The sequence below is a fragment of the Marmota monax genome, unplaced genomic scaffold (assembly GCF_021218885.2).
Source record: "Marmota monax isolate L192 unplaced genomic scaffold, Marmota_monax_Labrador192_F-V1.1 WCK01_AAM20220418_F8-fsc00023, whole genome shotgun sequence".
Classification (NCBI taxonomy): Eukaryota; Metazoa; Chordata; class Mammalia; order Rodentia; family Sciuridae; genus Marmota; species Marmota monax.
The window spans coordinates 2,206,273-2,220,241 of record NW_026692907.1 but is presented as its reverse complement, the minus strand read 5'-3'; the positions used below and the strand labels follow the sequence as shown (position 1 = coordinate 2,220,241).

General features: G+C 41.2%; 1 protein-coding gene across 22 annotated transcripts in view; it reads left to right on the top strand.

Annotated features, from left to right (window-relative positions):
* Positions 1 to 8,324, top strand: part of Lrp8 (LDL receptor related protein 8) — a 78,126-nt gene extending 69,802 nt beyond the window's left edge. For 17 of the 22 annotated variants that reach the window (XM_058581483.1, XM_058581482.1, XM_058581481.1 and 14 more), the window contains 3 exons: positions 3,207 to 3,379; positions 4,359 to 4,535; positions 6,837 to 8,324. In XM_058581483.1, the coding sequence (XP_058437466.1) occupies positions 3,207 to 3,379; positions 4,359 to 4,535; positions 6,837 to 6,875 (389 nt within the window). In that variant the 3' untranslated portion in view covers positions 6,876 to 8,324. The other 5 variants (XM_046451089.2, XM_046451088.2, XM_046451081.2 and 2 more) reach the window with 2 other exon arrangements.
* Positions 8,325 to 13,969: the final 5,645 nt, after the last annotated feature.

Sequence of the window (13,969 nt, the reverse complement as noted above, 5' to 3'; positions counted from 1 at the left end):
CTGTTTTGTTTGGCGTCATCTTGTTGGGTTGTATTATAGTAGAAATATGGGATCAGAAATTAGTAAAAACAAACCGAAAGAGTGTTAAGTAAATTGTTAGAGGAAGGAGGCATCTCAGTAAAATCAAAAACAGTCAGGGCATACGTTGATACAATACAAAAATGTAGCCCATGGCTTTTTAAGGAGGAGTTGTTAAATATATCACAATGGAACCATCATGGTGAAGATTTAAAAAGAATAGAAAAGAAAAGCCCAGGGACTCTGCCAGTTGGCACGTTGCCATTGTGGACATTTGTATCTTGTTTGCTTAGTCCAAAGCCTTCAGTTCAGACAATGGTAGAGGAAGGAGAAGACATATTGATTCAAGTAAAAGAGAAGGTCTCTTGAGCTAGTCAGACAGAGGAAAAGATTCAAGTAAAAGAGAAGGTCTCTCGAGCTAGTCAGACAGAGGAGGAAAGTTTAGAGCAGAAAAAGCCATCAGAGGAAAAGTTACAATAGGAGACTGCTACTAACACCTTTCTATCACCAGAGGGCATAAGTGTCCAACCAACAGCGCCACTTCCATATGCTGGGAGGCCCCCAACCCCCGTAGTTGATAGATGGGATCCTGAGTCAGGACCTCAAATATTAACATGCCCTGTATTTGAGCAGGCAGGAGGGCAGCGAATTCACCATGCTTTAGATTTCAAAACAGTGAAGCAGCTAAAAGAGGCTGTAACAACCTATGGTCCTCAAGCACCCTTCACTGTAAGCATGGTCGAATCCATTACCAACTTGAACATGACGCCAGCAGATTGGGCTAGTATGTGTAAAGCTGTGCTAAATGGAGGACAATACCTGTTATGGAAGGTTGCCAATGAGGAATTTTGCAAGGAGACGGCTAGGCGAAATGCAGAAGCTGGTTATCCTCAGAGAAATTTAGATATGTTGTTAGGAAAGGGACCTTATGAGGATCAGCAGCAACAAATTGCATATGATCCTGGCGTATACGCACAAATTGCTGCAGAGGCGGTTAGGGCATGGAAGACTTTACAAGGACATGGAGGTTTACAAGGTCAATTATCTAAGGTAATATAAGGAGCTAATGAATCTTACGCTGAATTTGTAGATAGGCTTATTCAAACAGCTACCAGAGTTTTGGGGAATACAGAACAAGTAATGCCATTAATAAAACAACTGGCTTATGAGCAAGCGAATCGTTGGTGCAGAGAAGTCATTAGACCATGGAAACATGAAGATTTAAACACATATATTAAATTATGTAGAGACATTAATGAACAAAGGCAAGACTTGGCAGCTGCAGTACAACAGGTTTTAGATGCCAGGCCAAAAACATGCTACAATTGTGAACAAACAGGAAATTTTAAAAGGAATTGCCCCATAGGAGGAGGGTTTAACAAAACTAGGTATCAAAGGAGTAGAATACCGGGTATTTGCCCACGATTCCGTAGAGAGAGACATTGGACTAATGAATGCCGTTCTCAAACCACCATAGAGGGTACTCCGTTATCAAAAAACGAACAAGGACCAGGTGTCTATCCATGATATCATGGAGAAAGGCATCGGGCTCCATTGCCAAAAAATGGACAGGGAGGCCCAATGCTCCAGGGCCCTGGAGGAACCCAGCAACCCCATCAGGGTAGTGCCCAGGACACATTGTCCATTAGATCCCTCACTAGACAAATCAGAGGAAGTGCAGGATTGGACATCTGCGCCTCCGCCAGAACAATACTAACTCCAGAGATGGGAGTTCAAATCATTCCCACAGGGGTAAAAGGACCTCTTCCCAAAGGAACAGTAGGCTTATTATTGGGACACAGTTCTTCTACTCTAAAAGGACTTATGATAAGTCCTGGGGTAACTGATCCCGATTATGAAGGTGAAATAAAAATTATAGCCAGTTCTCCAAAGGGTATATCAGTAATTTCACCAGGAGATAGAATAGCACAGTTACTAATAATACCCAGCCTACATGATAAATTTTCCAGTCGTACTGTAGAAAGAGGTTCCAGGGGATTAGGCTCCAGAGGTGTAGATTGGGCTATGCTTTCTTTAAATTTAGATTCTCTCCCCATGCTAAAATTAAATATTCAAGGACATGAATTTAATGGGCTACTGGATACAGGTGCAGACCTTCGCATCATCTCTCGTCAAGAATGGCCAAAACATTGGCCATTACAACAAGCCACTCAAACGCTTCGAGGCCTAGGAGTGGTGACTAATCCCCTTACGGGCCACCAAATGCCGCAGTCTGGCTGGACACAATTCACAAGCCACTTATCAAGCAGAAACGAACTTTATTTTTAGAACACACACGCCACACCACACGAGCTCTTCAGGAATTCCCTCAGAGCCCAACTGCCACCACCGGCTTCCCACAAGCCTCTCAACTCCCCCACTCCTCCTGCTCTTGAGGCTGATTGGCTGGGTTGCGTGGGCGGAGCCAAAAAGTCCCTCAATGAGCAGCTCCGTGGTCTGAAAGGGTGGGGAAACAGCCCAATGAGCATCACCGCAGAGGAGCCAATCAGCTGGCAGCTAGAAGTTTGCTGGGGCTGCTGTGAGCCAATCATCAGCTGGCAGCTGGAAGTTTGCTGGGGCCCCTTCGGCTGTGGCTCTCAACAGCCTTCTTTACTCATTAATAAATTCATTTATTCTAACTGAAAAGCCTGTGTTGCCCTCTGTATCCCCTTCTAGTCTTGCCCCTCTTTGGTGGGGCCATAGCTTCATCCCACTCTCCACCCTCTAATTTATAGAAAGGGTGATTTTCTTAAGAGATTCCAGGAAGCAGCAGCAATAGGGCAAAGGGGGAAAAATTGACTCCTTTGTTTAGCACATGTCAACTGAGCACCTCTTCAGTGCTGGGCACTGCGCATGGAGAGATAAGTAAGACAGTCTCTGCCCACCAAGGTTCAGTTGAGCTGGGAGGACAGTTCCAGTAAAGTAAGATACTGTGGTCTGGGAGCATACATGAAGGAACAATGGACTCTGTCTACAGCAAATGGAAAAGATTTATCATTTGAGGTGGATTTTGAAGGATGAGTAGCTAATGGAGGAAAGAAGAGACGAGAGAAAGGCTTCCAAACAGCAAAAACAGTGCCCAAAAGGCAAGGGGCAGCGAAGTTGAAGAGGTGGCAGGATCTGCACTGAGGTCTGGGCCATGAGCCGGAGCCTCCTGGATGTCCAGTATAATGTGTCCCTTCCTCTAGCGGTAATAGCTCTGTTATGCATGAGTGGCTACCTGATCTGGAGAAACTGGAAGCGGAAGAACACCAAGAGCATGAATTTTGACAACCCAGTGTACAGGAAAACAACAGAAGAAGAAGATGAAGACGAGCTCCATATAGGGAGGACTGCTCAGATTGGCCATGTCTATCCTGCAGTAAGTATTCCTTGCTGGGCAAGTTTCTTCCTTCCATCCTCCCTTCCTTCCTTTTCCCCACACCTTCCTTCCTTTCTCCTTCCTTAACATTTATCAAGAACCCACCATGTACCAAGCACTGGGGAATACAGATATCCTGAGGTAGGTTGTTAGCGTAGCAGGGTAGCAGGACCACCTTGTACCTAGAGTCTCTTCCTGGTAGTAAAGAAGCCAGAGGCCTTTCTTTCTGCTGAGGAGTTTTCAGCATGTTTGGGATAGAAGGGCAACTGTGGCCATTTAATGTGAATGTATTCGTTTCAACAACACTATATGCCAGTTATATGCCAAGCACCACATTAGACATTGAGTGTTCAAAAGTAATTAAGAAATGCAGTTGCTCCTAAGGAGCTGCTGGGAGAGTTAGAGATGCTAATATACATTCGTACAACTGTGTGCTGCGTGCCATGGTGGAAGCTTAGGAGTTCTTTATTCTAGGAAGCTTTCCTTGGCTTGCTTTGTTCTCTCATGGTCACATGGGTCTCTCTCCATCCCAGCACCTGTCACACTACAGTCCATTTGTCTTTTACTTAGTGGTCCCCTCTAGAGTGTGAGATCCTTGAGGGCAGGATCTGACATGATTAATTTGTTTTCCTGGTGCCTAGCATAGCATAGCTGGCTTCCAACAAGTATTTATTGAACAAATGCTATGGAAACATCAATGAGGGAGCTCTTTATTCTGTCTGGGGAATTGGGAAAGGAATGCCTCAGAGAAGGTAACAGATGAACTGTATCTTTGAAAGATGAATAGCAATTTTCCAGGTAGAGAAGGAGGGAAATGGCATTCTAGAGAGAGCATGTGCAAAGGCTTAAAGGCACAAGAGAGCATGACTTGTTGGGGAAGTAAAAACCACAAAGTGGTTGGAGCAGGTATCATTGTTGTACAGCAGAGTCAGGGGGCTGAGTGTGACCTCAGAGGTCATCCAGTACATCCCCCTGTCAGGCAATCAGCAGCTTTGATCGCCCACTGTGGGCAGAGCCCTGTCTTGGGGAGACCAGAGAACTGGAAGACCCAGCCCCTGCCCTCAAGGAGCTTTTTGTCTTGCCGGGGGAACCAAGGTCACAGCTGCACCAACTCCCGAAGAACCCTCTTTCCGAGCTGCCTGTCGTCAAGTGCAAGGTAGGGCAGTGCCACTCTGAGCCTGAGGGACTGGTGAGTGAGGGCCTGAACCTAGGCAGGTGCAGCCAATCTAGAAGGCTTTCTGGTCTTGGAAGGCTGCAAACTGTAAGCTGGGTGGGGCAAAGAGGAAACCTGGGTTAGTGGCAGACCAAGGAAATGGCATGTGCAAGAACATGACTGAGTACGGAGCAAACAGAACTTTTTCTGAAGCAAACTGTTCATAAAGGGGAGACATGAGAAAGGAAATTGAACAAATGAGAAGGGTGAGCAGATGGCCTTGAGGATCCTTAACCTCGGCCAGTCCGAGCAAACAGTTGCTTAACAATTTTTAAAGATCAAAGGAGCACAGTGCCAGAAGCATTGAGCTTTCGGTAAAAAGATGTCTCCCAGTTCCACCATTCTGTAGCCCCATGATCTTAGTCACTTCTCTCTACTTACTTTTATTTGTAAAACAAGAATAACCCTCCTGAACTTAGAAAGTTTAAACAAGATAGCACTTTGTAAATTACAAAGCACTTTGCATGTGGCATTATTTCCAGAAAAGGAAATGACTTAGGAGGAGTTACTCCTGAGAAGTCTAATGCCCAAGTCTGCCAGTTACAGAGAAACAGAGTTAACAGAATGAGGAAATTGGATTTAGTGAGCACCTACTATGTGTCAGACACTGTTTTCAGTGTTTCACATACATTTTCTTTTTTAATCTTTAAAATTATGTTATAGAGTTGATATTATTAGCCCCATTTTGCAGATGAGAAAACTGGAGACTCATAGAAATTGAATAAATTGTCTAAGATCATAGCCAGGAAGTGGCAGAACCAGGATTCAAACTCCAGTCTTTATTTACATAAAGGCCCATGCTCTTTCAATTTTATCATGGGGTAAATAACTTTAAAGCTCTTACAATCAAAAAAGAAAAAAGCTCTGTAAATCAGTATTCTCAACCTGTCTTCTCCCTGTCCCTTTCTCAGGTAGTTCTGCCATCACTATGAGGACCTATCTTGGCCTTAGAGATCTGTCTTGACTAGAGTGGGAGGGTGGCAGGACTAGAATAAGATGGTCTCAAAGGTCTGTTAGTGGAGCATGGCATTCACAGAAAACCACAAATAAGCCAAAGATGACTTGAAAGGCAGTGGAATTGCTTTTTATCACATGTAGAATGTTCAGAGATGGAAGATACTTACACTGGTTAGGCTGATCTAGAATTCTCCAGATCCCATGTGGATGAAGTCCTATATTAAACACTATGCATGAATTATTTAATTTGGTTCCACATCAGCCCTATAAGGTAGGTCCTTTTATTTCCATTTGACAGATAAAGTCCCAGAAAAGTCAAGTGGCCAGCTTAAATTCACATAGCTGTGAGAAAATGAAACTAGGGTCTGTCCAAAGGAGGAAATGGAAGAATAACAAACATGATTATATCAGGACCAGTTGTGGAAAACTAGATGTGTATCCTAGAGACAAAAAACAGAATAAAGGGAAGGAATTCACACATTATCTATAAATTTCAAAGAAAAAACTGGAGACTCATAGAAAGTGAATAACTTGTCCAAGATCATAGCCAGGAAGTGGCAGAACCAGAATTCTACCAGGATTGTCCTGTGTAGAACTCAGTTTTTGAGTCTAAGGCATAGAATCAGGGAATCACATAAGATATAAAGACACAACTTTCACATCAGTATAGGAAAGAATTTAAATCCACTGTCCACAAGGGGTTACTGGCTGAAGGGTTAGTGGGCTCACTATCTAGTGGTTAGCATTTGTAGCAGAGGGGAGTCTATATCCTGTGACTGGAAAGCATGGATAAGGAAGACAGGGACTGAATTTAATGACTTGCACTTCCTTCCAATTCTGTTTAATCAGTTGGGAGGGTGCAGCATGTTACAAACTAATTGTGATTAGCATTCTGGAGACAAGTCACTAAAAGTCAAGGATTTAATGTTTTACAGATCTGATCCACTTAAGTTGACCCAACCTTGAATCGTGGAAGAGAAGAAAGTTTAGATCTCTGCCACCCTGCTTTACAGAGACAGAATAGAATGATGAAAATAGCGACAGCTCTGGACTTACTCAGACCTGGTATCAAACAGTTCAGCCACTTGCTACGTGATCCAGATCAAACAGTACATAAGTTCATGGAGTCTGTTTTCTCAACTGCAAAATATGATAAATCTTGTCTCAGCATAGTTTGAAGATTATGTGAGCTAATACCCATAAAGTAATAATATGACTGGTACTTTGTAGATAATAAATAGTAGCTCTTATGGATCTAATGATGATTTCTTTGGTCTATCTCCCCAGCGAGTGGCATTAAGCCTTGAAGATGATGGACTGCCCTGAGGATGGGACCACCCCTTCGTGCCTCATGGAGCTCGGTCCCATGCACTACTCTCTCTGGATGGTGTATGATTGGATGAATGGGTTTCTACATATGGTCTGTGTGAGTGAGCGTGTGGATGTGTAACTTTTTTTTTAATTTATGTTGCAGAAAAGGTAACCACAAAGTTATGATGAACTGCAAACATCCAAAGGATGTGAGAGTTTTTATATGTATAATGTTTTATACACTTTTTAACTCGTTGCACTACCCATGAGGAATTCATGGAATGGCTACTGCTGAGTGACTAACCTGCTGTACATAACCAAACAGGGGCCGATGGTACAGTACCTTACTCATCATTTAAATACTATATTTACAGAGGATGTTTGATTTGGGGGGATTTTTTGGGTTTGGGGGTTTTGTTTTTTTGTAAATACAATGATAATGCTTTGTGGCTATCCATCAACATAAGTAAAAAAGAACAAACACTTCAACTCCCTCCCCCATTTAGATTATTTATTAACATATTTCAAAAATGACATTAGTTCCATAAAACATTTAGAGAAGTGAAAGTATTTATTTTTGGTATGACTGGCCCACCACACAGACTCTGTGTGTGTGTTTATGTATGTGTGAGAGAGAAATCTGCAGAGAAGAGACACACCTCTAGTTACTGTTCAAATCATAAAAATAGATTTATTTTAAAATAGTCCACAAGAGGGGTATCTGTAGTTTTCAGAGAAACCTTTGGAAATTTGGCTCAGAAAACAGATACCAAGGTTTGTACAAATATGTGGTGTGAAGAGACAGATCTTTTTACCTCTGGCTATTCCTGAGACCCCAATAAACCAGGAAAAGCCTTTCAGCTCATCTGGGGCTTCTTGTCTGTGGCTAAGGTCAGTGTACAGATATTATACATAGTGCCAGAAGTATTCATGAGTTCAAGAAAGAACATGCCTAAACCTCAGCAAGTCCTTGTTAAGTTCAGCTCTTCGAGTAATGTCTTCAGTTTCCTTCAGGACACTGGGGTTGAATTCAGTAAGCTTCCTCTGAAGCACCCTGAAGGCTGCCATCCTAACTTATTTAGCTAAGTGGAGACATTTTCAGAACAGTCCATGTTTACTATAGAGACTCACTCAGGCACTGAACTCTGAGACATGCTGTGGGTGAAGATAACGGTGGTGGAATAGGTTTTGTTACATCTCTGTTTGTTCTTTCCCTTCACTTTCTACCATTTTCTTTAGGTGGGGAAAACAGTTTAAAGAAATTAATAGGTTTCTTACCATCATTTGAGCATAGAGATGAAACTAAATCTTGGCTTAAATCAGAAAAACTTGAAGTGGTTAAACCTGAAGTCATATTTGAGGGGAAGTGGCATACAAAATAGTACAACATATTGGCTATATATGTTCACACAGGGATTTGGTTTACTGGTTTGTAAATAAAAGGAAATACTCTGGTTATATGTATAGATCTTTTTTTCATTATGGACACCTCCTTCCTGCTCGCTTTTCCTGGGCCTTGGGGCAGGTGGAGAGAAGTACTGTTTTTTATCTGTGGGATCTACCATCAGAAACAATCCTACAGTCACAGAAGGAATTCAGTCTCATCCAAAGTATGGTCTTTCCTTCACTCTGCTGTTCCGCCACTTCACTCCCTCTCCACAACCAGGGACACATACAACATGGAAGTGTTTGGCTTACGTGGGAGCAGAGGACATGTATCTAACCTTAACATACCTGGAACCTGACACTCTGAAGCAAATGTCTCCCCACTCCCACCCTCCAGACGCCCCCAACTCAGTGAAGCTTGGATGTCTCATGAACTTGATGCCCTTTAAAATCTTCAGGCAGACAATCTACAGTTCTATAATTCTGTTCCTAGGACTTTGCTCTACTAATGGTCTCCTAATCTTGTTTAAATTCTTAAACAACTGTTCCAGAGCTTGGACGTTGTTTTACAACTTCCTCATGATGTACTTGTGTTGATGGTCCTGAGAAATTCAGCTATGAGAATAACCTACAAGAAATAAATGGAGAGTCCTGTGTTGGATCATGACATCTGAGGAGTCAAATCCACTCTCCTCCTATTTTTGGAGGCTTTTTGGGCCTTATTTTGAGGTGCAGTTACAATTCTGTTGCCTTTTGTTCCTGTGTATATTTATCTACAGCCAATAACAGATCACAGACTCATTGGACGATAGAGCTGAAGAAAACTTGTAGGTAATGCCAAAAGGGCAAAAATTTCATCAAGACAATATTTCCTTTATTTAAAGAAGCCAGCCTAGTCCTTTTCCTCCCTTTCCTTCTCCAGGAGACATCCTGAAGCTATCTAAACACCGTATCAAACATGCTTTCTATCTGTAGCTATCTTTCTAGTGGATTTACCAAGGCACTGGCAGAAATGGTCTTCTAGAAACAGGGAAAACAAAAACTTTATTTAATATTTATTCTTGATAGCATGATATATAAAACAGACTAAAATAACCTCAACTGGCAAAAAGAGAATAAGATGGGATTTAAATATATGGCAATAAGTACTACTGATCTCTTCAGTTATCTCTATGTGACTGCAGCATATTCATCCCCTAAAATCATTCACTAGTTGCCAACTGTATGCCAGGAACTGCAGATGTAAAGGTCAATCAAATATTTTCTGTCCTTGTGAAGCTCACAGCAGCAGCAGAGGGAGACATGTAGAAACAAAAAGGGAAGAGATTTCAATTTAGAGTACCATTAGGGACAAGGAGAGAGGGGTCATTCTACCTGAGGAGATGAAGAATGATGCATTCATAGGAGAAGTGACCTTAAGCTAAGTCTCAAAATTAAGAAGGAGCGTCCAGACTGCTTCTGGCAGAAGAAACTGCAAAGACACAGAGGCATGAATCAGCATGGAGACTTTAAGGAACTGCACGTAGTTCATTGTAACTGGAATAAAAGACTCACCATGACTTAGCAAGAAATGAGGCTGGATGGAGTCAGGTTCAACATAAGCACTTTATAAAATACTTATATTTAATTTCTGATTTAATTAAACATTTCTTGGTCATTATTGTGAACAAGGCACTAAGTACACCATGGAAAATGTAAGATGCATTGCCAGCACTTTGCAGACGTGACATTATTCAGCCTCAAGTTTCCAGTGGCCAAAGGGAAATGTTGACTGCATTTCATAAACTTGAATTAGAGGTTTCTTAATATGGTTGATGAAAACTAATATAAAGGCAATGTGATTTTCATGGAAGCATGCCATGTTGTCAAGAGCCTCTTAGATTTTTCTCGACTGTGAGAAAACTAGAAGTTTTAAAGATGTGGAGTCTGGAAAGGAGATCCTAGTCACTGTACAGTCAGGCACTAGCGGGAATGGGGAGGGGCCATTCGCATCCCACAGAAATACAATCCACACCAAAACTGGCCATGCGCTCGTCACAGAATATAAATGAGTTAGCAGTTAAAACATTTCAGAGAAAATTTCCTTTCCCATAAATGCATGAAGATAATATCAGAGTCTTCTCACACTATATTTTTAGGATATTGGGAAATTACAGGATATGAAGAATTTAGAAGGTGGAGGAATTATAGCTTCAAAATTTTCAATTAATATAAAAAAATCAGGAAGCTCTTCATTCAGGCTATGCACCATGTGCACAGTCAAGAATTGGCAGAAACCCTCTGCATTTGCAAACACTTTGTGCTATAAAAATAATTTTTAAAAAGCCACCTGTATAAATATATATATATATATATTTAAAGACACAGTTTTGATACTTTTTTACAAAAATTACAAAAAAACAAATACCTGTACAAACCATGTGCTTTTAAAATAGCATTTTGTTCTATACTAATTGTCAATTTGAGGTAAAGTACTGGTTTGCAAACTCCATCATCTTGTATCTGAGTGGATTTTCCTTGTTTGTCTCCTTCCAATCCCCAAATTACTGTATTTGATGTAACAGTCGGGCATGTTAGAATGTTTGGTCACACCAACTGTTTCTGCTCTTTTTGTCTTACCATTTCGAGTTCTGTTAGCTTCTGTACTCCATGCCCTCTACAATCTGGTTTCTCTTCCAGAGACAGAGGGAGTGAAGGTGTGTGCTGCATCTCCCTAGCTGTACTGACATCATCTTGGTGAACTGAAAACCAAATGTAGACATTTGTAAAATCAATACAATGTTTCTAGAGAGAGATTAAATTCATTTTTAAAAATTGTCCATTGTGATGCTTTAATTGGGGCGGGTGGGGAAATGAACTATCAGTAATTGAGTCCCTATTATGTCTCAGGTATTCTACATAAATCATCTCAATCTTGGCAACAACCCTATAAGATAAATACTATCAGGACTACCCATCCCTATTTTATAAATGAGGAAATGGGTGAAGTAATTGCCCAAAGTCACACAGTTATTTTTCGTAGACCCAAAGAGCATGCGCACATGATTCTCTGCCTGGATTTTCTTTTTCTGCCTCTTTCTGACTAACTCCTATTTATCCCTGAGTACTCCACTTAGGTAATGCCTCCTCCAGGAAGCTTCCCTGTTTTCTTATTCTGTAACTCAACTCTGTGCTTCTATAATAATTTTTGCCTATTTGCATCCCAGTACTTCTGTCCTGACACTTAACTCCTATGTCATTGAGATTGCTTTCACCAAGTTGATCCAGGATCTCCTTCACTATAAATGTTGTAAATGCTTTCAGTTCTTAACTTCCTGGACCTGGAAGCCATATTTAACACAATTGACCACTCCTTATTGGCAAACTCTTAAACACCATACTCATGGTTTTTCCCAGACCTCTCTGGCCATATCTTAGTCTTCTTTACTTACCTCTTAAATTAAACCCACCCATTTTTCTATTTCTTTTGTCACTACCTGACTATGGGTCATCATTATCTTATATTACCACCCTCATAGAATACTTTAACGACTATTTATCCAAATTTCAACTTTCAGTTTTTCATTTTCCAATCTAACCTACAACATGGCAGCCAAAGTGATTTCTCTAAAAATACAATAGGTCATGTCACCACCATTACTTTCCACTTTCCTGATTAAAGCCCTTCAACTTCTTCCTTGGCATTAAAACCCAATATTCTTGGGTTAACCCAAACCCTTTAATAAGAGTAAGGGTCTCGCTGGGTGCAGTGGTACATGCCTGTAATCCTAGCGGCTCAGGAGGCTGAGACAGGAGGAACACGAGTTCAAAGCCAGCCTCAGCAAAGACAAAGTGCTAAGCAATTCAGTGAATAAATACAAAAATGGACTTGGGATGTGACTCAGTGGTCAAGCGCCTCTGTACTTCCTCTATTGATAACCCTTATTCCTACCTTATGCCTTCTTGTGTGCTCAACTGCATTCTCTGCAAGCTCTATAAAGATTTGTTCTTTCACATCATATCCTCAGCACATGACACGGTGTAGACAAATTATGCTGAATTCAGGCACTGCAGACATGCATGTCATGCTCTTTCAGCTATTCAATGTTATCTCATGTCCAAACACCTGGATTACTTTATAGGCTAACAGGGTCAAGTGTCCTTTAAATTTTTTAGTACTTTTGTTATTTGCCATGTCCATAGATGCCTAGATTTGCCCCTTAAGAGTTTTTATAATTTCATTGTAGGAAAATAACCATATGACAAATGGCCTAACTCTAACTATCACCTCAAGACTGTTACAATGGGGGCTGGGGTTGTGGCTCAGTGGCAGAGCACTTGCCTGGCATGTGTGAGGCACTGAGTTCCATCCTCAGCACCACAAATAAATAAATAAATAATAAAGGTATATCAATAATTAAAAAAATATTTTTTAAAAAAAGACTGATGATTCAAAGAACAAGCACATGTAAATGGGCTCAGCCTAGGAGCTGACATGTATTCAGTGCCAAATACCTAGTGGTTCCCCTCTCTTTTCATAAAATTCCCTTGTTACCACTCCTGTCCAGTGCTTTGTAATAAAAAATGCCTCATGATGGGCTGGGGATATAGCTCAGTTAGCAGAGTTCTTGTCTTGCATGCACAAGGCCCAGGGTTCAATCCCCAGCACCACAAACACACAAACACAAAAAGCCTCATGACTATAGCAATTTACAGTTGGCAAAATATTTTCTAACACATTCTTTCTTATCCTTATAATAGTGCTTCCAGGTACACAGTATTATTAGGTTCTTATTTTTTATACATTTATCATTTTGCTGTACTAGGGATCAAACCCAGAGCCTCCCACATGCTAGACCAAGCACTCTATCACTGAGCTACATTTCCAGGCCTATTATGCTCATTTTAAAGATAATGCAACTGAGTTTCAGAAAGTTGAACCTGTTCACCTATGGTTACAGTGACTCACTGTTAAGGAATTATTTTAACCTCAGTCTCCAGTGATTCCCTCAGCCTCTAAACCCACTCTACACTCTGCTACCAATGCTTCTTCAGGGAGAAAAGTGTAGTTTGGGAATAAGAATTTATTAAGAATTTACAGGATTTACAGAACACTATACAATTAGAGAGTCTCCAGGCCCAAATAACGATGTCGTCTTAGCACCATCTCTAGAACCATTCTCTCTATAGCTGGAACTTGGATGGCTAAAGCATGCTTCTATAATTAGGATTTTCATTGCCCTTGGCCTACACAAACCTTAGCTGAGCTAGAAAACTTTCGGATGTCAACAACTCTCACCGGAAAAGATAGCCTTCTGGGCTCTGGTCACCTACCTTGACCTACCTAGGGAGCTCTATAAAAAAGCAACTTCCAGATTCTCCATTGGAGATATGAGTTTGGGGTGGGTCCAGGAGTTTATATTTTTTTAAAGGCGCCAATGGAACATGATTCCAACATGCAGCATGGGCTGAGAATCCCTGAGAAATCAGGTATACCGTTTAACTTCCCCTTAAGGTACCTATTCTAGAGACCAGTGAAGCAGGGAGAGAGAGAAAAATAAAAGGGGGAAGAACAGGAATTAGTCTAGGCGAGTTAGTTCCAGGTAATCTGCACTGTGGATTCGGGGAAGGCGTCACTGAGAACGTTTTCTTAACAGAAGTTTGAAGACAATTTACACACACATCATAGTGCACGGCTTTCTCCTGGAAAGTCGGTCATTTTGCTCATTTTACTGTTGAGATAA